The 25419-nt window shown below is 32.5% G+C and overlaps 2 protein-coding genes across 11 annotated transcripts in view; one reads left to right on the plus strand and one right to left on the minus strand.

Moving 5' to 3' along the window:
* The window catches only part of LOC129942264 (afadin), a 223760-nt gene extending 208264 nt beyond the window's left edge, over positions 1-15496 (plus strand). For 8 of the 9 annotated variants that reach the window (XM_056051122.1, XM_056051128.1, XM_056051127.1 and 5 more), the window contains 3 exons: positions 7566-9414; positions 9479-9591; positions 15213-15496. In XM_056051122.1, coding sequence (XP_055907097.1) covers positions 7566-9414; positions 9479-9591; positions 15213-15402 — 2152 coding nt within the window. In that variant the 3' untranslated portion in view covers positions 15403-15496. Of the gene's footprint in view, positions 1-7565; positions 9415-9478; positions 9592-15212 lie in introns of those variants that run through there. The other variant, XM_056051130.1, reaches the window with a different exon arrangement.
* LOC129942265 (zinc finger MYM-type protein 1-like) lies at positions 9600-11934 on the minus strand. Of its 2 annotated transcripts, XM_056051131.1 has the most exons (3): positions 11181-11934; positions 10413-11098; positions 9600-10343 (listed from the first exon to the last, which is right to left on the minus strand). In XM_056051131.1, exons 2-3 carry the CDS (start codon positions 10790-10792, stop codon positions 10103-10105), a joined length of 621 nt encoding a protein of 206 aa, XP_055907106.1. In that variant the 5' UTR covers positions 10793-11098; positions 11181-11934; the 3' UTR covers positions 9600-10102. The 2 variants fall into 2 exon arrangements, with proteins under 2 accessions (XP_055907106.1, XP_055907107.1); XM_056051132.1 differs by having other exon boundaries at positions 9600-11098.
* Positions 15497-25419: the final 9923 nt, after the last annotated feature.

Below are 25419 nucleotides of genomic sequence, written 5' to 3' on the forward strand. Positions count from 1 at the left end.
TTATTAAACTCAATCTTTTACATCTAATTTTAAAATAGTTTAATTAAAAAAATCATATTACGCAATACTAGTTATTGTTTTTAAAAAACTTTCTTTACTTTTAAGCTTTTCAAAACATTATAAAACATTACAAAGTTAGCTTTGGTTCAAAAGTTATAAGCATTTCAAATTAATAAAAAAACCAACGAAACTCTCTAACATCTCCAATTGTATCCGAACTAAAGGCTGTTGAAGGGCAAAAAATATTGTTTCTTTCTAAACTTGCACCGCGTACAAATGCACTTGACATACAAAATTATTTGACCGAAAAGCTGGGTTCCCCATTTACGTTAAATGTTGAGAAAATTTTACATCGTAACCACACTAAGTATTCGTGCTTTAACATACGTGCATCTGACTCAATTTTCCATGTTTTGAATTCACCATCGTTTTGGCCTAAAGGAGTAATAGTTCATGAATTTATGAATAAGTTGTTTACAAAAACATTAACAATCTTCCTCACGATGTCATAATATTGACGGAAACATGGCTCAACAACTCTATCTCGGACTTGGAGCTTTTTGACCCCTCTTATCAAGTCTCTACACGTGATCGTCATAAATTGCATTGTGTTAACTAACTAATGTCATCGTTGATAGCAGATTGTTGACAACAAAAATTTTACTGTTTTGCATTAACAGGGCCGGATTCGATTCTTGTCACTACTAAGGCATAACACTAGTAGTGGTGTGTATCGAATAGCATTCTGCGGTTCAACTCAGTAATATTTTTCTTATAGTCTTAGTCTGTTTTGGTTTTTGTTATTTTTTTTATTTGCAATGGCTGGAAATTTCAGGATAGATTATTGTAATATTCGTGGGCGAATTTTCTGTTTGTGTACTCACCAACTGCTTTAAACAGGCCAGCTGTATTGGCACTAAGTGAAACCCAAGTGGGTGAGGATTGCGATCCCACTGAATTCTTTATTATAAGTTATAAGGGTATAACTAGGAATGATGTTGCTTATCAGTTGCCACAATATGGTCTCTGCACCAATTCTTTTTTCAATTGTATGTGGTTAAAATTTTCCGTGAATAAGCAAATCATTCACTATTGCTTCCTGGACAGAGTGTCAACTTCTCGTGAATTTGATGCTTTGTCTGATTCCATCCGAAGAATTGTTTCGTCCTATCCTCGCACTGAAATCGTTGTTACGGGCGATTTCAATGTACACAATTCTTCATGGCTTCAACATTCGGGCCAGTCAACACCAGAAGGAGTGTGTGCTGAGATCTTCGCTGAGTTAAACCACCTAATTCAGCTGGTGAACGAGCCCACTCGAATATCGGACGTGGTAGGTCGAGCAGAAAACACTCTTGACTTGTTTTTTACCTCTGACCCTGGTAAGTACACTATAAGTGTTCTATCTCCTCTAGGCACATCTGACCATTGTGTGATATCAGCAAATTTCTCGTGTAAAAACTCTCCAGTTAAAGAAAGAGCTCCTAAGAGAACCGTTTGGCAATACGAAAAAGCCAACTGGGACGGTCTCAATAATTACTTCAGGATCTTTAACTGGTCACTATGCTTCCCCGATAGTGACGTTGACGCAAGCGCTGATATGATCACAAGTTTAATTCTCCTGGGAATGAAAACTTTTATCCCGAATAGGGGTAAAAGCATCAGACCTAAGGAAAACGCATGGCTCGATGCGAGTTGTAAAGAGGTTTTTAGGGTCAATAAGCTAAGTTTCCGTTGTTTTTAAGGCAATACAACTGAGGAAAACCGGAATAAGTTCAAGCAAGCCAGGAAGACCTGCAACGCCCATATTCGACGGACCAAATTTTTACATGACCAAAATATAGGGCAAAAAATACTGCAATGTCCCAAAGGCAGTAAAAATGTTTGGTCATTTGTAAAAAACATGAGGAACTCTTCCTCGGTTCCTACGCTTGTTGTGAATGACACTAAATTTTTGTTAGCTCCTGTCCTACTCCTCAGGTCTCGTTCCGAGCCGATGGAAAACCGCATTTGTCCAGCCTATTCCCAAAAAAGGCGAATTTTCCTCACCGTGTAATTACCGACCGATTGCACTTACGTTCCTTCTTTTCAAATAGTAATGAGCCGAGAATAATTGCGAACATGTTTGCAAACTACTTCAAGGATGCTTTTGTAGATTATAATAATATTACTTTTCCTAACACATCTACCACTCTTTTAAATTTTCCCCACTTAAATTCTATTAATTTCGTTATTAGTGATGGTACTGTCCTTCATAGTATCCTACAACTTGACGAATGTTTTGGTCCTGGTCCCGACGGTGTACCATCACCCATTTTAAAGAAATGTGCTGCGTATTTAGCACACCCGTCATGTGTTCTTTTCAATACGTCCTTCAGTAACTCGCTGTTTCCTTTTATCTGGAAGAGCTCCTTCATAATACCAGTACACAAAAAAGGCCCTAAAAACGAAATAATGAACTACCGACCTATTCCTAAACTATCTGTGAGGTAGTCACCTTGGTCCTTAATCTATTTTATTATTTATAAATGACTTGGTTTTGATCATACAAAATTCGTCTGTCCTAATACATATATGCTGATGACATAAAAATGTTTAAAAAAATTAACTCTACATCTGGCTGTCTTCTCTAGCAAGAAGACTTAATATTATTCAGGGAATGGTGCAATAATAATCGTCTTGTTTTAAATGTTGACAAATGTAAAACCATTATTTTTAAACGCAAAAAAGTTCCAATCGTTTTTAGTTACATGTTTGATGTTTGTCTTATAAGTAGAGTATATGTTTTGTCTGACTTAGGTGTTTTCTTAGATCCTAAAATAACATTCAATGCACATATTAACTTTATAGTTAAAAAAGCAAATAGAGTTCTGGGTTTTATTAAGAGATTTGGCCGTGATTTCCGTGATTATTATGTTTTAAAATTACTTTTTGTTTCATTTGTGAGACCAGTCCTGGAATATGCTTGTACAGTATGGTCACCTTACTACGCCGTACACGTCACAAGACTCGAAGCCATTCAGAAAAGATTTTTGCGTTTTTGTCTACGATCTCTTCCGTGGTTTCATGATATTCATACATTACCGCCTTATTCACAGAGACTTTCTTTTATAAATCTTCCTTCTTTGACAAATCATAAGAAGTACTTGCAGTTTTGTTTCATTGTTGGAAGAAAAACGGACAAATTTCATCACCATCAGTTCTTAGTACTTTATACTTTAGTTTTAGTCGTTCAAGTATAAGACTCCAGAATCCATTGAATACTAATTTTCGCAGATCAAACTATGATGTACATAGCCCCTTAAATCAATTAATTGAAATGTATAATAAATTTTACTCTTGTATTAATTCACCTAATGATAATATAAAAAGTATAAATTGCTGTTGTAGTTGTCGTTGTGACGGTAGTTGTACTACCTGAACCATTACCGTTTCCCGTCATGTCATATTCGGACAAAACAAAATTTTGTTAAAACTTTTCAAATTGTGAAAATTTTCTTTGCAGAGAGAAGGAACCCAGTTTACAAAAAGATCTATGCGATTGCAGAATGAAAATGATTTGTTGTATTTTAAACAAATCAATATGATAATTGGAAAATTTTGAAATTTGAATTATTATAATTTAAGAATTTATTATTTAAAGTTTTATAATTTGAAAATTCGTGTTTGAAAATTTTATAATTTGAAAATTCTAATATTTTGTAAATTGTGAATTTTGAAATTCGTAAATTTGTAGTCTGCAGTGCGTATTGATTGCAATCGTAGTTTATAAACATTTGTTTATAATTATATGCAACGTGAGATATACCTTTATTTGTAAAATAATTGTTTCGTACTCTTTAAAAACAAGTGAATGTTATTTGTTGCTTTTAAAAAGAAATACATTTTAAAGTTTTGTTACGAGAAAACAAAATTTGAAATGAAATTGAAATTTTGTTCGATGATTATTAAATAAATTTTAGAATAATGTTTTAGCAAATGGTTAGGTATATTATGTAAATTAATAATTGAGTATATGTATGTTAGTTGAAAAAATTAGATTATGTGTTGATAGATGTTACTTGCTGATTTTGTTCGGTACTATACTTGCTGTCATCGTATGGTGATGAAATCGTCGGTGATGGTATATTGATGATAGAGATCAGTGCTGTTGTTGTTCTTTCGGAATTTTTCCGATGCTGGGCTCGCGAGAGGCGGCTGATGGAGGCTCGCAATAGGCGGCTGATGATGACTCGCAATAGGCGATTGATGGCAGCGCGCGATAGGCGGCTGATGAAGGCGGCAAGGTGGTTCGCAGTGGGTGAGGCGCGTTGGTGGTAAAAGTTTGTGCGAGGTGTGGCGAATGTATTTGCTGGACACCTGAGCACCAAAACTTTCACGTTGGTTAGCAACCGGTGGTGTTCCAAAATGGTCGGTCGTTCTGCTTTGCAACAGACAACCGGCGGTGGTGAACCACTCACAGAGCTAATCGGGACCAAAAGTTTGTGCGAGGTGTAGCGACAATGGTGTATGAAACCCCCGAGCACAAAATTCTTACGAGATGGAGTGGAGTTGGCAAACGAATCTGCCTGGGTCTGTCCACGAAGGCCACAAATTGTACAACGTGACGGTGATGGCTCGCAAGTTGCAACAAAAAACGTCGGCGTTGTTGGTCGGCCAGAGAAGTCGAAGTGGCTCCAAAATGTGCCTTCTTTTCGTTGGCGAGGAGTTGATGGTTGCTATTGTTGCGTGGTGATGGTGTTAAAGAGGCGGTGGCTGATGTTGGTGGCGTGGTATTTGTACGGTGCTTGCTCTGTGGTTACGGTACGGTGCTTCCGTTATGTGGCGTGTGTTGCAATGTACCGCAACAATACTGCAAATTTACTGCACGAATTTTTTATTATTAAAGAATTTTTTGTAATCCGAATTAAATTATTATTCGGCGTCGGGGTCACCAATATCTGGATTTACAAATTAAAACAAGTTGAATCCACAAGTTCAAATCACAATTTATTATTTTTACTTTTTTATCGTCTCTTCAGTTCGGATGCCACCAGTTGAATGGCGTCTTTTATTTTTACATGTCGTCAATAGCATATAATATATACATATACATACGCATCTAAGTTTGAGACATACTGGGTTTGAGATATACTGGATTTCTTCTCTGTATTCTTTGGCGACTCAAGCGCCATTAGTTAAATTGGGAAGTTAAAATTGTGGATTGGTCACTACATACATATTAAGAATTGTTAAAGTTACTATTTAACGAATTATAAATAAATAAAATAAATAAGTCACGATTTAAAAAAGAAATATTAAAAAAAATCTGTTTATGTTAGAATTTTGTATTACATTACTACAGACATCTTGTTCTCAATTCATTGAAACAAGCTCATCATGTGAGTACCCCCAAGCTAATTTTTTGTTTAGTAATAATATGGCTGTTTGTATTATCGCCGTTTTTAAACCAATGAAGCAGTTAAGTTATGATAGTGCGGTACTTTATTTATTTCATAAAGAAGAAATAATTTAAGAAATAACTAAAAAATTTCTTACACGTCACGTGAATATGCATTTTATTTATTTTATGTGTCGGAAATGCAAGACCAGCAGCAAGGAAGTATGATATCCAAATGCTTCAATTCCTGACCATCGGGTATTTATAAGAGTACATCATTTTTATATGGAGGGTATAATCAATAGCATTTGAAGGATTGGAAAGCCCCAACACTATCTTAATGACGAAGTTGTGTTGAGAGAAATTGAAAATAATCCAAGTACTTCTACTAGAGCCTACTAGAGAACAACAATTCTGAAGCAGAGCAACTTGCACCCTTTCCACCTGCTGCGTATCCAGGCATTATGACCAAGAAATGCCCTTATAGAGTTTAGTTCTGCCAAATTATGATTGATAAAAACCGAGAAGATCCTGATTTAGTTGGCAACATTTTATGGAGTGATGAATCATTATTCAAACGAGATGGATATGTGAATATGTACAATATTCACAATTGACGGGAAGAAAATCCACATTTATTACGAGAAGAAATATTTCAATACCTATTTGAAATCAATTTGAATTGCCCGACACATTTATTTAGAAATACAGATAATATTCCTTTCGCCCAACTCCAGACCATGTGGATGCAAAGCCCATTATAAAAAAAAAATCAGAAGTTTTTTGGACAGAACTTTTTCCGAGCGATGGATCGTAGTGGAACAATAACATGGCCCCCTAGGTCACTGGAATTGAATCTAATAGACTTTTTGTATTAGGGTTGCCTAAAAGAAAAAAGTTTTTGCCCACCCAATACGCAGTATTACTAAACTTAGGCAGAAAACTGAAACTGTGGCTGAGAAAATAAGAAGCTTAGGACATGCCAGACGTTTGAAACGACAGTTTTAAAAACGTTGTCGAGTATGTTTAAATGCAGAGGAGGGCATTTCGAACAATTGCTATACAAAAATATGCGTAGAGATATACATGAAACAAATATTTTCCTAAATTGCATTCAACAATTTCTGTGTACGAGTAATGTTGTTAGGGATGGAGGCAACCTTCGTTTTAAGCCGAATTCTAACATCTAGTTTGAAAAGGCACTTTTCATGTCCGCAAAAGGCAGTTTCCACGAAAAAAATTAGGTGACATAGGTAAGTGATTGAACCCAGACCACGGGTACTACAAAAGTTTTCATTGCAAAATGATATTGATATAAGCTATATCTCCGCTTAGTAAGTATTACTTTTGTAATTACCAAATAGAAATACGAATCATTTACATACGCTCCTTCGTGACGTGTAAGACATTTTTAGTTATTTTCTTAAACTATTTCTTTTCTTTATGATATAAATAAAGTACCGCACTATCATAGCTTAACAGCTTCATTGGCTAGTCATTAAAAAGCGCTGCTTAGTAAGGAAACAGATTGCCAATGCTGCTTCGACTAAACTAAACAAAAAATTAGTTTGGTGGTACTCAAATGATGAGCTTAATTCAATGAACTGGAAACAAGATGTTTCTAGTGATGTAATAAACAATTCTAACAGAAACACAATTTTCTTTTAATATTTCATTTTTTTACTCGTCCTTTATTAAATTGAAATGCTTATAACTTTTGAACCAAAGCTAGCTTTGTAATGTTTTGCACTTTTTTGAAAAAATAGTTTTATTAAAAACTTAAGTTTAATAAGGAAATGATTTTAACTATTAATATTTTGCAAAATAGTGCCAAAAATTAAAATTTTTTAAATGCAAAAGTATTGAATGTTTATTAAAAATTGTAAAATATTAAAATAATAGTAAAAATAAAAATCATTTGTGGACACTGTGATTGAAAAACCGACTTAAAGTAGGTGTTTTTGAAAAATTCATTAAAACAACCGTTACTCGACAACCGTTGGGTTGCGGTATAGACGATTTACCAAATTCTGATATTCCATGACTTGACCATTCATCTTATACAGTTTGGACCATTTATTAGGGGACACCCTGTATATATGCACATATGTACGTACTAAGTTAAAACTTCTTTGTAACTATTCAAAAGATTTATTGATGAATTCTTATTTTTTTACTTAAACAGGTTAGCAGCTGACTCGTCACTATTAAATGGAACGTATTCTAAATCGACTCAGCAACTTTCATCACACACTCAACAACTTATTGCAAATACGTATAATATTATTAATCGACCTACTTCAACCTATTACAAAGGCAGTTCTTATGCCGATTTCATAGAAAATAAGATTAATCCACATCAGATGCACGATTTAATGTCATGCGAAGGGAACTCTTCTTTTAGCCTATCCAAACAACAACAAAATAATCAGCAAACACAAGTTCTTGTTAACAATATGGAGAGTTCAAAGAGTACTTTAAATTTCAACAGAGAAGGGCAACCCATCAATAATCTAATACTAGCTCCTTCAATGCCAAACATCTCTGATGTCTGTACCATGCCTTTAAAGACACAAAGTAGCCAAACAGGTTTACAATCAAGTCAAAGTATGCAAAATGTTGCTATTATAAACCAAGCGCCTATCCAATTAGTTGCTCAACAGCAATGTTTAAAAGCCACTGCTCAACAACCGATTAATTATGTTGGAGAGAAAAACAATCGAAAAGAATCAAAACAAAATATATTACTTACTTCACCAAAACCACGTTTAAATAAGTCTAATACGACAGAGTTTTCGGTTTTAACATCTAAACAACAATACCCAACGAACATACTTGATTCCCAATCTGTTCGCGTGTCTCTTAATAACCAAAAGCAAACAAGTGCAGAAAAAACGCCTCCACTTCCTCCTACAACTACACATCCTCTCTTTAAAAATATTTCACAAAAATCACAGAGCTTGGTCAGCACAACAACTTCTTCAGATACCCAAAGAGGCACTTACTCTCCCATAAATGTTTCACTTGCTCACCAAAAACATTATGCAACCGTAAACCTATGGGAGCTTGAAGGAAGAGAAAAAGAACATGACAAACTTAGACAGGATATCAGAATCTGCGGAGAAAAGATACAAAATCGGTATGCACAACAGGAAGAACAACTTAAGACATTAGCCCTAGAAAGGGAGTTTCAGCGCAGAGTGCAAGAAGCCGAAGAACAGGATAAGGAAAGTGAGCTGGCGTTTGAAAAGGACAATAAGAAACAAGAACATATTCGGGCATCAGATAATCTCATTCAATCATCAAATTTAAACTGTTTTCAGATAGATATTGATGTTAAACAGGATATAGGGTGTCTAGACATGTACAATAAAACAAAATTTCCAAAATCTGATTCTCAGGTATCTCTTTTGCAGGGCCAGTCATCGGCCTCAGTGCAGCCAAAAGGAATATTAAAAAACAATCGTTATGAAAGTTCATCCTTCTTAATAACCAATTCTATATTACCGTCAAAACCAACATATAAAACCAACTCAGATAAAATTCATAATTGTGAAGAAAAGGAAATTATAAACATATCTAAAGATATTTCCAATTTAAGTTTGGATATTTATCGAAATAATTTTAAACATTTTCTGCCTGGAGAACATATTTCTCAATCTCCAAGTTCATTCCCTTCTCGTACAATATCTCCTCCTCCCCCACCGGAGCGAAATGTTTCGTACATTGTGATGTCGCAAAAACAACAGTCAACTAATAACTCAAATTCCTCGAAAAATATGGTTCTTTCTAGTGCAGAAGCACATAACCAATGCAACAACAATATTATTTTGAAAACCACGCAAACAATGAACATGACCGATAAAAAGTTATCATTGAACTCGAATGCTCCGAATGGTCTTTTGTTTTTTGGACGCGATACTAAAAGGGTTACATTTCATTATGAAGATAATAACCATATTCCATTTAAAAAAGCGGTTTATGCTAGTGATCAGAATCTAAACAGCGATAATTTGGATACTCCTTCGTTGTGTGTAAGATAAAACAAAAGTAATCGAACAAGACTGGAAGTTAATAGTTTATTATTATTTTTCCTAGGATATCAGTGCGTCCAATGAAATTTTGGAATCTCCATCGACTATAAAATCTGATTTATGGAATTCGACCGTTAAATCGACTCCAGGTGTAATAGGGGCACAAGAAGTTTACAGGTAATAGGCTTATGCGCAAAACATATTAAAACTCATTTTTTAGTTGCATTTAGACAACCAGAATAAATTGACTACGTAGCCACTACCTTAGTTAATGACCCAATTGAAAAAAACACCGTCAACTCATAATCAACAGTAAGTAGTGTATTGCAACTACATATCATAGGAAAAATCTGTCATCAATGTAACAACAACAAATTTAGGTCGCTCTTAACAGGGGCGAACGCAGAAAAAAATTTCGGGGGGAGTTTCAATAAATATATGTTATATTATTTTTTTTATTTTAAATTTCAAGTGTTTTTTTTTTTTGCTTTTTTGGCACTATTTTATATATGTAGGTACTAATAAACATGTTTGAATAAAAATTAAATATATACACATATACTGGTATGTAGTTATCTACATATTATACATTTTTGGTTAGATATATACACAATATTTACAAAGTGAAATCCAAGCGCCTTGGTACTTTTGCCATAATGTTTATTACATCGTCATAATCGATGTCTATTTATTTGTAGATGTTAAGTAACATCAAGCCGTTCAGCCGCTCCTCACCGGTTTTGCTTCGCAGATAAGTCTTTAATCTGCGCAGACATGAGAAAGACCGCTCACTTGTAGCCACAGATACTGGCAGTGTCGCACCGATTTGCATATAGCGATGAACTGTCTTATATAAAGAAGCATCGCAAACACTTAAGGCGTCTATAAAGTTTTTGGGCCGTTTTTCATCTGACATACTCAAGCAATGTCTGCAACAATAGTTTCTTTAACATTGACAACTATAAAAAATTTATAAGAAATAAGAGTAACATTTTTACCTGCGCCACATTCTCATCTCAGCTAAAAAATCATCAAAACATCCTCTTATATCATCTGGCCATTCATGAGTAAATACTTCAACAGTTCTTTTCATCTCTTCTTCATGAAGTTTGCAACATTTGTCTGGTAAAATATTTTGAATTTTGGAAATTAATTCACGATGGTCGAGGAACCGACATTTTAACTGAACCAACAAATGGTCCAAAAAAGGAACATAGACAGACCGACGAAAATATTCTTCCGGACTACCCGCATAATTGTCTCGTTTTGTCTGTTTGGCAATAATTCGTGGGACTACCAATTGTAAGCCCATTTTATCAGCCATTTCCTTAGCTTCTGTAAATATGCTACCAAATCTTGTTTCGGAATTATGTCGCATTTCGACAATTTCTTCGTAAAGATGGTTGGCATATTCTACGCAGCTGCTGAGATCGCAATCTTTTTTTTGGAGAAACTCACTTAGATTCTTAAAAAGGCTAAAAATTGGCTTTATCACTGTTAAGGAAACAATAAACTGAGCATTTTGTTCATCCAGGATCTCTAACGAACAGCATATATGCTCATAAACGTCATAAAACAAACTAAGGGAGTCTAAATGCTCAACCCAACGCGTTTCGCAAAATTTAAAAAGCCTTGGCAGCACAGCCGTTGAATCTTCCACTCATTGCACGCGCCCCATCATAGCCTAAGGAATAAAAATGTTACAATAAGATCATGTTATACTAAATCATTTAAGAAACAGCTATAATCGATTTATTGACAATTACCTTGCCCTCTCATATTAGCTAGATTCAGGCCCATATCCTTCATTGAAGTCAGCAACGTACTTGCAAGCCCTTTTCCAGTTACGTCTTTAACTAGTATAAAGCACAAAAAATCTTCGCGAACAATATATTGTCTGTCGGTTGTATCAACATAACGGGCACATATTGAGAATTGTTCGTTCCCGCTGATATCCGTAGTTTCGTCAGCAATAGCAGAAAAAAATCCTGATTTGTTGATGCGTTGGACGTATTTTTGCTGCAGCGTCAATAACTTCATTTTGAATGCGATAGCTTATATATTTTGCATTCAATCCGGAACTAATCAAATGATCGGCCAAAACTTTGTCACCACTTTCAATTGCGTAACGAAGTAGCGCCCTAAGATTTCCTTCACTTTCTTCCGGCTTATCAAATGACAATTGACCCTGATCACGATGTCCTCTCAACGCTATTCCTTGCCTGCCACAGAATAAAACAGCTCTTATGATCGGAATCAACTTCTTTCTGTTTTCGAGTTGTTGTATTTTGCGGCCTGAATTAATTTCGCTATCCACATCAAGTCTATTATTTTCAAAAATTGATTTAAAGTTTTGTCCATCCTCTATTGCGTCTTTATGGTAACTTTTATTTTGGTGTTCTCTGAATTTATCAAGCGCTTTTTTCCAATCTCGAAACGCAGTCCTGACTAATAGATTTGTGTTCTGATGAGATCCTTTCCCCACGGATTTTAATGCAAATATGACACAATATCGGCAGTAAGCACCGTCTTCTGCAGCAGAATAAGCCAACCACGCAAAAGAACGTAACCAAGAGTACTGAAATTTTAAATTTCTCTGGCCAGATATTGGAAACTTAAAATCTACATCAGGAGCCCAACAATGAACAAGAACTTCGTGTTTTTCATTATCGTTTAATTTTTTCCGACAAAAACTTGCAATGTCGTTTACATAATTCTATGGATAAAATAATAAAGTCTTTAATTCAGTTGTACAAAGTTTGTCAAATCATTTAGATAGGGGCTACCTTCCTAGATTTTGATTTTGTGGTGTTTTTCAAGACTTGCTATATTCATTACAATCATTATTTTTCTTATCGCTTTTTTTATTGGTAACTTAAGGTCTATAGCAAAGCTTAGCACTTACAGATTTAGAATAAACGAAAATGATCACTCAGCTTTTGAATAATTTATTTGTTTGATGTACATATACAATAGAATGTCAAGTAGTACCTATGTATTTATGCAGTATGCAGAAATAAATTCTAAAAAGAGGCACACACAATTATCAAAAAGACGCATTTGTGGATAGTTTTCAAAAAGTAAACGATTGTGTCTAGGTGCAAAACTGGCCCCGTATATAAAAAAAACGATTGTCTCTAATTTCAATTTTAGGGAAATAACGTACTTTTCAAATCCTATATCTATACTATTGTATATGTACGTATATAATACAAGCTGACCCGAGAACATTATCTTTTAGATCAACTACAAAATAATAATGTAACACAGATTTTGTCAAATTGCAATCTGATTTATTTGAATTTAATTGATGATGATGACACACACACTACGGCGTATGAGTACTTTCAGTTTTTTTTTACAAAAAATAAAAACCTAACAAAAAACAATAAAAACTATACTAAACACTAATTTACTTTGGACTCAAATAGCTTTTCAAAAATTAAAAATATTGTCTTCAAACTTTTTGTATTCCACAGAAAATATTGTTTTCGATATTCAGTAGTTTTTTTTATAAAAATCCAACAGTCCGTTTTTTTATAAAAAAATAAAATCTACAAGAAATAGTACGCAAATTTGGTAAAAATTGATGTTCGGTTCTTGATATCTCTCAAATCAATTTCATTCATCCAACTTGTAAAAATTTTAAAAATGCTACTTAAATTGGTAATAATTTGTTTTCGACTAAAAATCTATTTAACAAAACTAATCAATTTACTTATCTTTCTTTCAAATTGATGTCGCTTTGTTTTTTTTTTTGTTATCACTGTAAACCAGTATAATATCTTACAAACAAATATAGCTTTTGCTCAGTACTTGTTCTACTTTAAATACAAACTCAATATTGTGTGTCTTAAATACAGTCAGGGTGTACGTACAGTGCCGGTAACAAAAATAGTACCACTAATACATTTTTCACGATAAGAAACATGGCGTAATTTTTAAGGACGGATGAAAGCAAAATTGTTTTGCTTGGAGGAAAATGATTTTAACCCCCAAAACCCCCCCCCCTGCGTTTGCCCCTGGCTCTTAACCTAGAACTCTCCTACAATAGAAATCCAGCTGCCCCTCACCAGGCAATAATCGACTATTGAATGTCCTTGCTGACCCACAAATATAAACTCTTCATATTTATCCGATTCAAAACACCATTCATCAAACGGAATCCAAAGAAATTACAAAAATCTACCAACTTAACTCTTCTCTTTATCTTTTCAATGTCAAACGTTTCCTGCAAACCTGTTTTTTTTAACCTTTCTCTCTTTCTATTATGGCATTCATGTCACCAATTATGATACCATCATCGCTTTCCAAATGTTCGATTGAACTGTAGAGCAAGCTAAAATCGCGATCCCAGTGGTTGCAATTTATGTATGATGGTATAATGGTGTATTTTTTTAAGTTTTTATTATAATGTTGATAAAATTGTATTGTATTGTATTGTATTGATTTCTTCATTTAAATTTCGCAGGTAATATTTTTAAGAGATATCCGAAAATATTTTACCTTCCACTCGCTCTTCTTCTTATGCACTTTCGTGATGCCCAAATCCATATAAACTCCAATTTTTTAATTATTTGTGTATAAATGACATTCATTCTCAACTAAAATGTTTCAAAGAAACACAAAATTATAATTATTAGTTAAATTTAAAAATTAAATAAACAAACATTTCTTTTTTAAACCGGATATAGCTATTGTAACTTAATATTTTAATTTTCTGTATTCAAAACTTTTATTTAAATTCTAATTATGATTACTCAATTCAATACTTTTATTTACAATATGGCATACCCCGCCATTATATACAAGTAAATAAATAATACACTATTAAGTTTTACTTTTATTTAATTAACTTTATTAATATTTAATAATCGATGAATGGAGCTGCCCGTTGATAAATCTATCAAGAACGGAGGTGGTTCGCTGCACACACTTCTGATAAAAAGAATTTCGATAAGCCAGCATATCTCTCTCATCGTAAACGGTAACTTACGTTACCAAATTGTGATCTTCTGCGAAATAATTTTTTTGGAATTTCGCATCAGAGGTACAGGGTGTTAACATACATAAATAAGTTATTAACATAAGTGTTGGTATATGTAGGTGCTAAACTGCTTTCCCCTTAAGAAGTAGGTGGTACTCTAAGATTTTGACGACTAACCATAGCTGGTGTTGACATGTTATCGACGTCAAGAAGAGACGACAGGAGTTGATTCAGTTCGGTTTAGTAAATAGACCACTGTTGTTACAAATACATTCATTTGGAATACAGTATATTAAAATCTCACTCTCGAACATGTGCAATTCTGTTTACGTTTTTGATGCCCTACAGACGTTCTCCCCACCGATTAACGGAAAAACTTTACATAACATATTTTTTTTTAATCATACAAGCTTCTAAATCTAATAGGTATTCACGACGATCAAAGACATCCACATTAAGCAACGTAGTTCCACTACTATGATACAAAATACTGTAACGTTTTCTTATTTGTTCTTTTTTTCCTTCTAAAAACTTGTTTTATTATCTGAACAAAACTATAACTTTTGAAAAAAAAAATAACAAAAAAAAAAGGAATACAAAAAGAATACAGTCAATTTACAAATTTTATTTTGAAATATCATTTTAATTATTTAAAAAGTCGTATGGTAACAATTATTCAAACAATGCTTATTTAATATTGTCTTGCATTCAATTTATCATCTTAGCCGATTCCACTCCACCACTAAATATTCATATTCATTAAAAAAAAACAACATTCAATTTCAGAAAAAAAAAACATTTATAATTTCAGAGATCCTCGTCAACGACGCTTAGCTGAACAACATGAGAAGGAGCAGAAACGATCAAATGATGCTGTTCCCGAAAAGTTGTCTTTTAAGGAAAAAATGAAAATGTTTGCCTTCGAATCTGGTGAAGATCAAACACCTAAGGATAAATTAAAAATATCAAGGGCTCAAAGGGATATTGATGCTGCTCATTAAAAATACTTTACGTTTATTTTTATTTAAAAAAATTAACTGTATTCAATAAATCATTTTTAGTAATTATCAATTACACTATCAACTCAAAAAGAAATTTTCTGTATTTTAATTAGCTTCACGTTAATTAATCAAGATTTTCAGCAACATAAAAAAATCGGAATTCAGAAGACATACATAAGGGACCTTTTAAGTTATACCTATACCTAGTTAACTACATATACAGAAAAAGGATAGTTTATTATGCCTTCAGTTTTTACATCAAAGAACATATTATACAGTGATGTGAAAAATAATAGGTGCAATATTGCATAGGTTGAAAAGGTTTTAATTTCCTTAAGAAAGAGTGAAACAAGTGCTACTTAAATGATACATAAAATATGTCACATGCTCTTGTAAATTAAAAAATGCTTTTGCGAGTTTGGGTTTTTAAAAAGAAATTTATTAAATGGAAACAACGTTTCTTGTTGAATGCTGGATGATGACTCCTTGATGATTTGATGATCGGTTCTATTGTTGGGCGAAGACTTTGTTATCTTCATGCTGCTTCATCACTTTTGTGCACTTATTGATCTGCATGGTGATGAGAAGAATGTATCTCATTCTTCTGTGGTGGTCCTCTATATAGAGTTTCGTCTTTTGTTTATTTATATGCTGGATAAGCACAACGGATCTGTGGAATTGGCTGCTGTGGTGATGGTTGTGGGAAGATCAAGTGGCTCAAGTGTAACTCCCCCTTCCTTAAAATTGTTGCTACTCCTGGAGCAAATGTTGTGAAGTTTATTTTTACATATGAATATTACTAAGGTTATAATTGACAATATTATAAAAGTTTGCATAAAATATGATATATATGAATGTCTTTGGATATCATAAAATTTTTCATGAATATAATCTATGTTTTCAATTTCTTCTAATTTAATTTCTTTATATTCACTTATGTTAGCAAGATTTGTATATAATTCCATGTTATCAAGATACGTAGATCTTTCTTCTACATTTATTAAGTTAATATATGTCTTATTTTCAATATTAATTTTACAATTTTCGTAATTAATCAATACGTTATTACGTATTTTCATTTTCGTTTTTTCATTGCAGTTTGTTTTTATTTCAATATTTCCATTTTTTATTAATAATTTTCCCTGCTCTAATTCTATTACATTATTAGATTCTTTATTTATTATTTTGGTACAATTTGTATAGTATAAGCAATTTTTATAATATTTTAAATTTCTTAATTCTTTGTCTTCATATTTATATTCTTTATTTTCGTACATTATTACATAATTATCTTTTATGTTTATCATTTCTTGTTTTGAATTTGGTAAATTTGTCACAAAATATTTATTTAATTTCAATATGTTATTTGGAATACTTATTACAAAAATAATTTCATCTTTAAACAGAGCTGTTGATATTTTTATGTTTTTCAATTTGTTGAAATCTATTTTAAATCGGTTTATTTCCTCTGTATTTAACATTGAGCCAACCATAACGTTTAATTTACTTGAAAGAATATTATTTTGTATTTTTTCAATTGCTTGTTTTATTTTATTCAATTTTTCTCGTATTTCTAGTATAATTAATCTGTGTACGTAAGTAACACTTTCTTTTTTTACATTAACAAAATTATTTTTTAACATCTCATTGAATTCTGTCTCGATGGCATTTAAAGTTTTTCTAAATTTATTATTAATTTCAATTTGTTTGTTCACATTGATAATTAGTTCGTGATTGTTTTCCTTATTTATCGTTCACATTTCTTCTATATTTTTTCGATCACTTTCGTCCATTGTTCCGAATAAAAACTTCAATACATTTCCGCCTATATCAAAAAGACTTCTTTTTTGTCTATGATTTGTTACACTTTTTATTTCTGATTTTATTGTTTCTATTTCAGAAAAAATGTCAGTCGGGAAATTAACTTCTTTTAATTTTAATATATTTATTTCTACGAAATTTAAAACCTCTTCTATCTTTGTTATATTTATTCTATGTGCAATATGGGCAAAATCTTTTACTATGTCTACTTTGTTCAATTTAATCTTAACATAACCTTCTTGGTTATTTATATTTTCTATTATTATTTCACTTTTAATTTTTGTAACTAATAATGTTATTAAGGTGAGAAAGGATAAAAAAATTCATGATTTATTCTTTTCTTAATTTCCACTTTAACTGTGCGAGAGGTATATTTTCCGATTCTACACTCAATGAAGTATTTTGAGATACTGACTCTGTTGTAGAGGCAATTTTATTTTCTGATTTGTGTCTTCGTTCCTGTTCTGACATGTCGTTGTTTGAAATTTGCCTAGTTTGTTTTCTTTTTCTCTGAATGTTTACAGGATGAACTCTTTTTGTAGTTTTATACTTAAATTTTGGTAAGATTTTATCTCTTCTTCCAGGATTAACTACATAATCATTATCTTTAGGTTTTTCCGTATCTTCTCTATTTTTATTTAATTGAGATATTTTCTTTTCTTTGTGTTCCTTAAAGGTTTCGTATAATTGTTTTTTATCTACTCTTCCTTCTTGGATTTTAAATGGTTTTTTCTTACTTATGTTTTACAGCTTGGTAACTAATATTAATTTTTTCTAGGTCTGATAATTGTTTTCCATTTTTTAGACATCGTATTTTATCTAATATTGAGCTATGTGCTCTTTCAATAGGGCTATTCCCTGTGTGTGAATGAGGTGTTGTAAAATGTCTTTCTATGTTTAAATCATTAAATAAAGTATTAATAGAAATTTGGTCAAATTCATTGCCCATTACAAACTTGATTGGTTTTCCATGTTGTGAAATATACTGCACTAATGCTGTATGTATACTTTCTATATTTTTATTTGGGATTGAAGTAAATGTGACACGTTTGCTGAATTTATCAATTGTAGAAAGGAATGGTAGCTTATTTAAGAAAAATAAGTCTGCATGTACAATTTGATTTACGTCACTAGGGGTTTCAGTTAATTTAAACTTTGGTTTAACTGGATGCCGGTCATATTTATTTAAACGACAAATGGCACAATTATTTACTACTGTAGTTACTATATTTTTCAATTTTGGAAAAAAAATGTATCTTTTTAATCCAGTAAAATTTTCCTCTATGCCAGAATGACTGGTCTCTAACTCATGATATAATTTAACTTGTTCTACTGTTTCTTCTTCTGTTTTCATTTCTTTAGCTAAATAGCTACATCGATGAAATGTCATAAGACTTTTATCAAAAAGTTTTATAAGTTTTTGTTGTAGTTTATTGTATATTGCATCGTTTTCACAATATATACCTGTTTGTTTTGGTTCTAACACTGTCTTAATTTTTCTCTCGAAACTTGGTGATTCTAATAAATTTGGAGAAAGTTCAACTAATTTTCTATTTCCATTTATTCGTCTTATTCCTATTTTTCTTCCTTGATAATCTTGATTAACTATTATCTGTTGTTTGTAAGAATTAACAGCTTTTTCTATAATAACAAAATGATCTAATAATTCTTCTTCTTTAGAATGTCGAGTTTCTAATTCCTGTTCTTCATCTATATGATTAATTTCATTGTCTTTTATTTCTCTGCTTAAATAATCGGCTATTGTATTTTGTGATCCTTTTAAGTAACTTATATCAAAATCATACTCTCCAAGAGAAAGTATCCATCTCTGTAATCTTCCAGAAATATCCTTCCCTATACTTTTTGTTTTTAACCATTTCAAAGGCTGATGATCTGATTTTAATTGGAACTTCCTTCCATACAAATATGGTCTTAAATATTTAATGGACCACACTATGGCTAATAATTCTTTTTCCGTGGTTGAATAGTTTCTTTCATGATCATTTAAGGTTCTACTAATATATGTTATGGGATGTTTGTCTTGAGCTAATACAGCACCAATCGCATAATTTGATGCATCGGTAGTGAGCTCAAATTCTTTATTGAAATCAGGGTATGCTAATACTGGGGGACTCATTATATTTTTCTTTAAAGTTTCAAACGATTGTATATATTGGGAATCTTTAACATCTATTCTCGTTCCCTTCTTCAAATATTTAGTCATTGGTAACGCTGTACGAGCATAGTCCGATATAAACTTTCTATAATACCCGGTTAAACCAAGAAAAGATTTTATTTCTGTTGTGGTTTTAGGTATACAAATTTTCTGAATTGCTTTTATTTTCTCTTCATTCGGTTTCAATCCATCTTTAGTAATCACATGTCCTAAAAATTTAGTTTCTCTTTTCAAGAATTCACACTTGTCTACCTGAATTTTTAAATTATATTTTCTTAGACGCTCAAATATTTTGGTTAAGTTAATCATGTGTTCCGTTAAGGAAGTACTAAATATTAGGATGTCATCCATATAAAATACGCAAATTTTGTTTATTAATCCCTCCAGAATTTCGTTCATCATGCATTGAAATGATGCTGGAGCATTTCGCAATCCAAATGGCATCCTTAGAAATTCGTAGTGACCATTAGGTACACTAAAAGCTGTTTTCTCGATATCTTTAATATCAACAAGTATTTGGTGAAATCCCTTAGCGAGATCTAATACTGAAAAATACTGGGCGCGTCCCAATTTGTCAAGTATGTCTTCTATATTAGGAAGTGGGTATTTATATTCAACCGTATTTTCATTTAGTTTGCGGTAATCAATGACCATGCGCCATTTGTTTACCCCTGAATTATCCGTTTTCTTCGGAACTACCCATACTGGGGAATTGTATGGACTTATACTCTTTCTAATTATCCCGTTTTCTAACATTTCAGATATTTGCTTATTTATCTCTATCTCATGTACTTTGGGATAGCGATAAATTTTTGTAAATATTGGAGTATCATTTTTTGTGCGTATTTTATGAGTAGTCTGTGTTGTTGCACTAAGCTTTTGTCCATCCGTATAAAATAAATCTTTATTTTTTCTTAAAAATTCTGTTAATAACTTTCCTTCTTCTTTATTTAGATTTTTATGTAAAAGTTCACCTATCTCTACTGAGCTATATTCCATTGTATGAATTTCATTATAAGGAAAAGGACATTGATCATTTGAGTTGATTGATTCTTTTTCTTTGATTTTCGAATTACAAAAAGGAATTTTATTATTATTTATTTCTAAGTATTTATCTCTCATATTGACAATTCCTCCTATAGCGTTTAAAAAATTCGATCCTATGATCGCGTCAAAGCTTTTATTTTCAAAATTCATCAGTTTCCACTCCATAGTGGCTTTTTCATTAAACTCTACGGGTAAATTAGTTATTATCTGTTCGGTTATGTAAACATGAGAGTTTACTGTGTTAACTTTAATTTCTTTGTCTAATATTATTCTTTTACAGGATTTTAATTTTCTGTTATCAAGAAGGGTCATAGTAGATCCTGTATCCACTAAGACTTTAATATGTTCTTGTTGTACATTTAGCTCTACGACAGGAAGTGTCGTTGACCCCCTTGAATAAAATTTACTTCTTCACTATTTTTATTTTGTTCGTCGGTAAGACGATTAACTTCCATTGGTTCTTGTCTTATCTGTCTACTATAATTAGGGTTCCGATAATAATTTTGACTTTGATAATTATTATTTTGACCTTGATAATTTCTATTTTGAGGTTGGTAATTATTATTATGTTGGAATCCGAATTTATAATCTCTAAAAGGATTCTGTCTGTGGTTACCTAAGACCTGATTATTATTTGTCCTTATTTGAGCTGAATTCATTCCTAAATTATTATTTCTTTGAACATTATTGGGATTTTTATTCATGTTATTATATCTAGGTACGAAATGATTCTGTTTAGGAATGTAATTATTGAAATTTTTATTCGTATCTATGGGTTTTTTTACATAGTCATTATTTAACATGGAATTTGATTCCAATAAATCATATGCTTGCATCATAGTAGTACATTTACTTGCAATGATTATGGCTTTCTGACTAGAAGTTAAATTACTTTTGAAAGCTTCTAGTATTAACAATTCATTGTTGCTTTGGGTATATAAAAAATTAGGCTCGAGCTGTGCCTTAGTTTGTATTTTCTGTAATAAACTATCTAATTTTTCATACAATTTATTTGTATTTCTTTCTTGAACTGATCCTACTTCTTGAGCTAGTTTTAAATAACTTTCTTTTACACTATAATTCCTTACCAGACTATTTTTAACGTCCCTCCATGGGGCTAAGTGTGTGAGAACATTTAATGCTCTTATTGCTTCTCCTTGTATTTTGTGATGTAAGGTGAAGGTAGCTTTGATGATGTTGGCTTGTCCAATAATTTTTCCCATCAGGTATTCCACCGCAGATATAAAGAGTGCCAAATTGTCTTCCGAGGCACCTCTGAAAGGTGGTACTTGCTGGAGTTCTTTCAGCAAAAATTCTTGCTCCTTTTCTTCTGCTACAGTTAGTGGTAATTCGTCATTAGTTGACATGTTGATTTGTTTTTTTTTTTCACTTTCACTGTTCTTTTATTCGTATTTCTTCTTTTTTTTTTTCTTGCTAGTCACCGATTACTTTTATTATTCTGAATATATATTTTCTTTTTTTTCTTTTTAAATAAATCAAACCAATAAAACACTCTCTCTGCGAGAATTCACAATATATGTCCTTACGGATCTTAAATTGTTATGTTTTTCACTGATTTTTAGTGCGCAATTTTTATTATTTTTTTTTTTGTAAGTATCACGTCGTGTTCCAATATACGTTTGGGTTTCACGGTTACGATCACTAGATAAGTGTTTATTATTAATTTTCGTTTAATAATTTTTTTTCACTTATCCTACCGACTGCGCCAATTAAAAAATGCTTTTGCGAGTTTGGGTTTTTCAAAAGAAATTTATTAAATGGAAACAACGTTTCTTGTTGAATGCTGGATGATGACTCCTTGATGATTTGATGATCGGTTCTATTGTTGGGCGAAGACTTTGTTATCTTCATGCTGCTTCATCACTTTTGTGCACTTATTGATCTGCATGGTGATGAGAAGAATGTATCTCATTCTTCTGTGGTGGTCCTCTATATAGAGTTTCGTCTTTTGTTTATTTATATGCTGGATAAGCACAACGGATCTGTGGAATTGGCTGCTGTGGTGATGGTTGTGGGAAGATCAAGTGGCTCAAGTGTAACTTGTATGGCCTTATTGCTGTTTCACGTGTTTCACAAACACGCTTCAGCTTCGTCTGCGTTACGTTGGGCATGCTTCGAGGTTGCTTTGAATAACATTTCTATTATGACATTTCTAAAATGACACTTCTGTCAATAGCAGTTGTTATTTTTTCTCAAAAGTTTGTTTTGGTTCGTCGTGCAGTAAAAAAAATGAATTTTGAAATCAAAAAAATTATAGCGGAAGCAGCTTACACAGCTTATCGTGGGTATTTTGAGCTCATAGAGCACGAAGAAGAAAACAACCGTCAGTGGCTCTAAGCAGTACGAAAACCGAATATATGGCACTTTCAGGTTCAAGTTCTTTAAACATGAATCCGAAAGGCGGAAGCTGGATAGCAAGCGTCGGACGACAAGGATATGGACGCGAAAGTGGAGCTGGACGCTACGCTCGACAAGGACTTGTTGGTGATAATACTTCTCGATGGACTTTCAGAAGAATATAAGGACGTACAGGCCGCATTTGATGCGCAAAGCAGCTACCCGGAGCTCGACACTGTCTGCACACGACTACTGGAGGTTAGTGACCTTAAGAAAGAGTCAACCACATCGACTGTTGAATTTAGTACAGTATCGGACAAAACATTTGCAACTAAAAATGAAAGTAAGCATTTTCTTAAAAAAAATTTAAATTTTATTCAGAATTAACACAATCGTGATATATTATTAATACTGTGTATTCAAAGATTCAAAGTTATAATATATAACACAAAAAAAAAACTTTTAGTAACTTAACGTTTAATTTTATCAAGTAACTTCAAATTAGCACGCGACAAAACAATTGCAACTTCAAATGGAAAGATATAAACATTATAAAGTAATCAATATTTTGTAGCGAATCCTTTGTTTTTGATAACTGCCTTGCATCTTCTTGGCATGGATTCAATTAAATGTTTGGTGGAACTTCATTCCAAGCCGTTTGTACTCTTTTGAAAAAATCGTCTGCATTTCTAACATTTTCCCGATTAATTTTCCGTTTCACGATTTCCCAAAGGTTTTCAATCGGGTTTAAGTCTGGTGACTGTGGTGGCCAATTCATAACATCGATGTCATGATCATTAAGCCAGGTTTTAACCAGTCTCGACGTGTGCTTTGGGTCGTTGTCCTGCTGGAAGACCCAACGCAATGGCATTTCCCATTCTGCATATGGCAACATAACGTCCATTAAAATTTGTTTGTATACATATTGGTCCATTATTCCATTTATGCGATGCAATGGGCCTAAACCAGCAGCAGAAAAGCAACCCCACACCATTACATTCCCACCCCCGTGCTTGAGAGTTTTTATGCAATAACGTGACTCTAATCTCTTGCCACGTGGTGTTCTTACGTAAGATATTCCGTCACTTCCCATTATATTAAATTTGGATTCGTCACTAAAAAGAACCCGACTCCATTTCTGCTTGTCCCAAGAAAGATGTTCCTTAGCAAACTGCATTCTTTTTTTCTGGTTTCGGAACGAAATTAAAGGTTTCTTAGAAGGCCGATAACAGCTCAAATCAGCAACCGCCAACCGACGAGATACTGTTCTAGTACTCACATTTAATTGGAACTCCTGTACCAATTTTGACGCAGATATGAAGGGATCTTTTTTGACTTTTCTTATGAGCATAGCATCCGTTCGAAGACTTGTTTTACGTGGTCGACCACCGCGATGCACAACAGACACTTCTTTTGTTTTGAGATAACGGCTTATTATTCGTGAGACAGACGATTTATTTACATTAAATTTGTTTGAAATGTTTTTTTGTGAAATGCCCGAATTAAAATCGTCTACAATTCGCTGTCTTAACGGATCTCCAAATTTATTAGGTGCCATTATTTAATAATTTTATATTTAAATTAAAACCGATATCACTGGAGATGTGCTTCATGTAAATAAATAACAGCAACTTTGCTTTCAGGTCACGACCTTCAGACAATTGTTAAATGCAATGCAATTATATAATTGGACAAAATAGAACAATGTAACTGTTAATAATTCAGTTAAACAGTGATGACACTTTAGTTGCAATTGTTTTGTCGCAGGTGAATTTGAAGTTACTTAATACAATTAAACGTTAAGTTACTAAAAGTTTTTTTATGTTTTGAGTATTATATATTTTTAATAACTTTGAATACACAGTATTAATAATAGTATATGACGATTGTTTTGATTCTGAATAAAATTTTAATTTTTTTTAAGAAAATGCTTACTTCCATTTCTAGTTGCAAATGTTTTGTCCGATACTGTACTTGCAAAATGTATACTTAACATATAACTTATATTAACTTAAAGTGAGAACACTTTTTACATATATATTCTTTGAGTGATTTGCTTATATATAAATAAAATAGAATCGAAATGTACCTTGTAAAATCATATGAAATCAAATGCTAAGTTAGGTGTCGAATTAAACTTTTAAAGCAAACTTGAATTTGTTTCATTTGCTCCCAACAAAGGTTATGGGCCCAGATTCCCACACGTTGAAAAGTCTTTACAGTTTTTTTTTCACATTTCTTTAAAAATTAACCTATCGAAGATGAGTTCTGGATCGGGGTTATATCAAATTGAGAAGTTGTGTGACGACAACTACGATGCATGAGCAATACAAATGAGATCTGTTCTTATTCATAGTAGACTATGGACCTATGTATCTGGTGAGACGATATCGCCAGAGCCAACTGAGCCTGCAGCATCAATATCGGAGTGGCAGAGGAAAGACGAAAAGGCATTGGCGACCATAATTCTTTCTCTTAAAACCTCTCAACTTTTGCACATTAAAAACTGCAAAATTTCTTATTATGCATGGAAGAAATTGGGAGACATTCACCGCCCGAGTGGTCCAGCCAGAAAAGTATCTCTTTTCAAGCAATTACTGAATCTTAAATTGCCT

The sequence above is a fragment of the Eupeodes corollae genome, chromosome 1 (assembly GCF_945859685.1).
Source record: "Eupeodes corollae chromosome 1, idEupCoro1.1, whole genome shotgun sequence".
Lineage (NCBI taxonomy): Eukaryota > Metazoa > Arthropoda > Insecta > Diptera > Syrphidae > Eupeodes > Eupeodes corollae.

Bases quoted from the DNA above. Each gene is read 5' to 3' on its own strand.
- LOC129942265 (XM_056051131.1), bottom strand. From the start codon at position 10,792: ATGCGACATAATTCCGAAACAAGATTTGGTAGCATATTTACAGAAGCT. The intron at 10,344-10,412 runs GTAAAAATGTTA...CTATTGTTGCAG, and splicing joins GAGATGAGAATGTGGCGCAG to ACATTGCTTGAGTATGTCAG.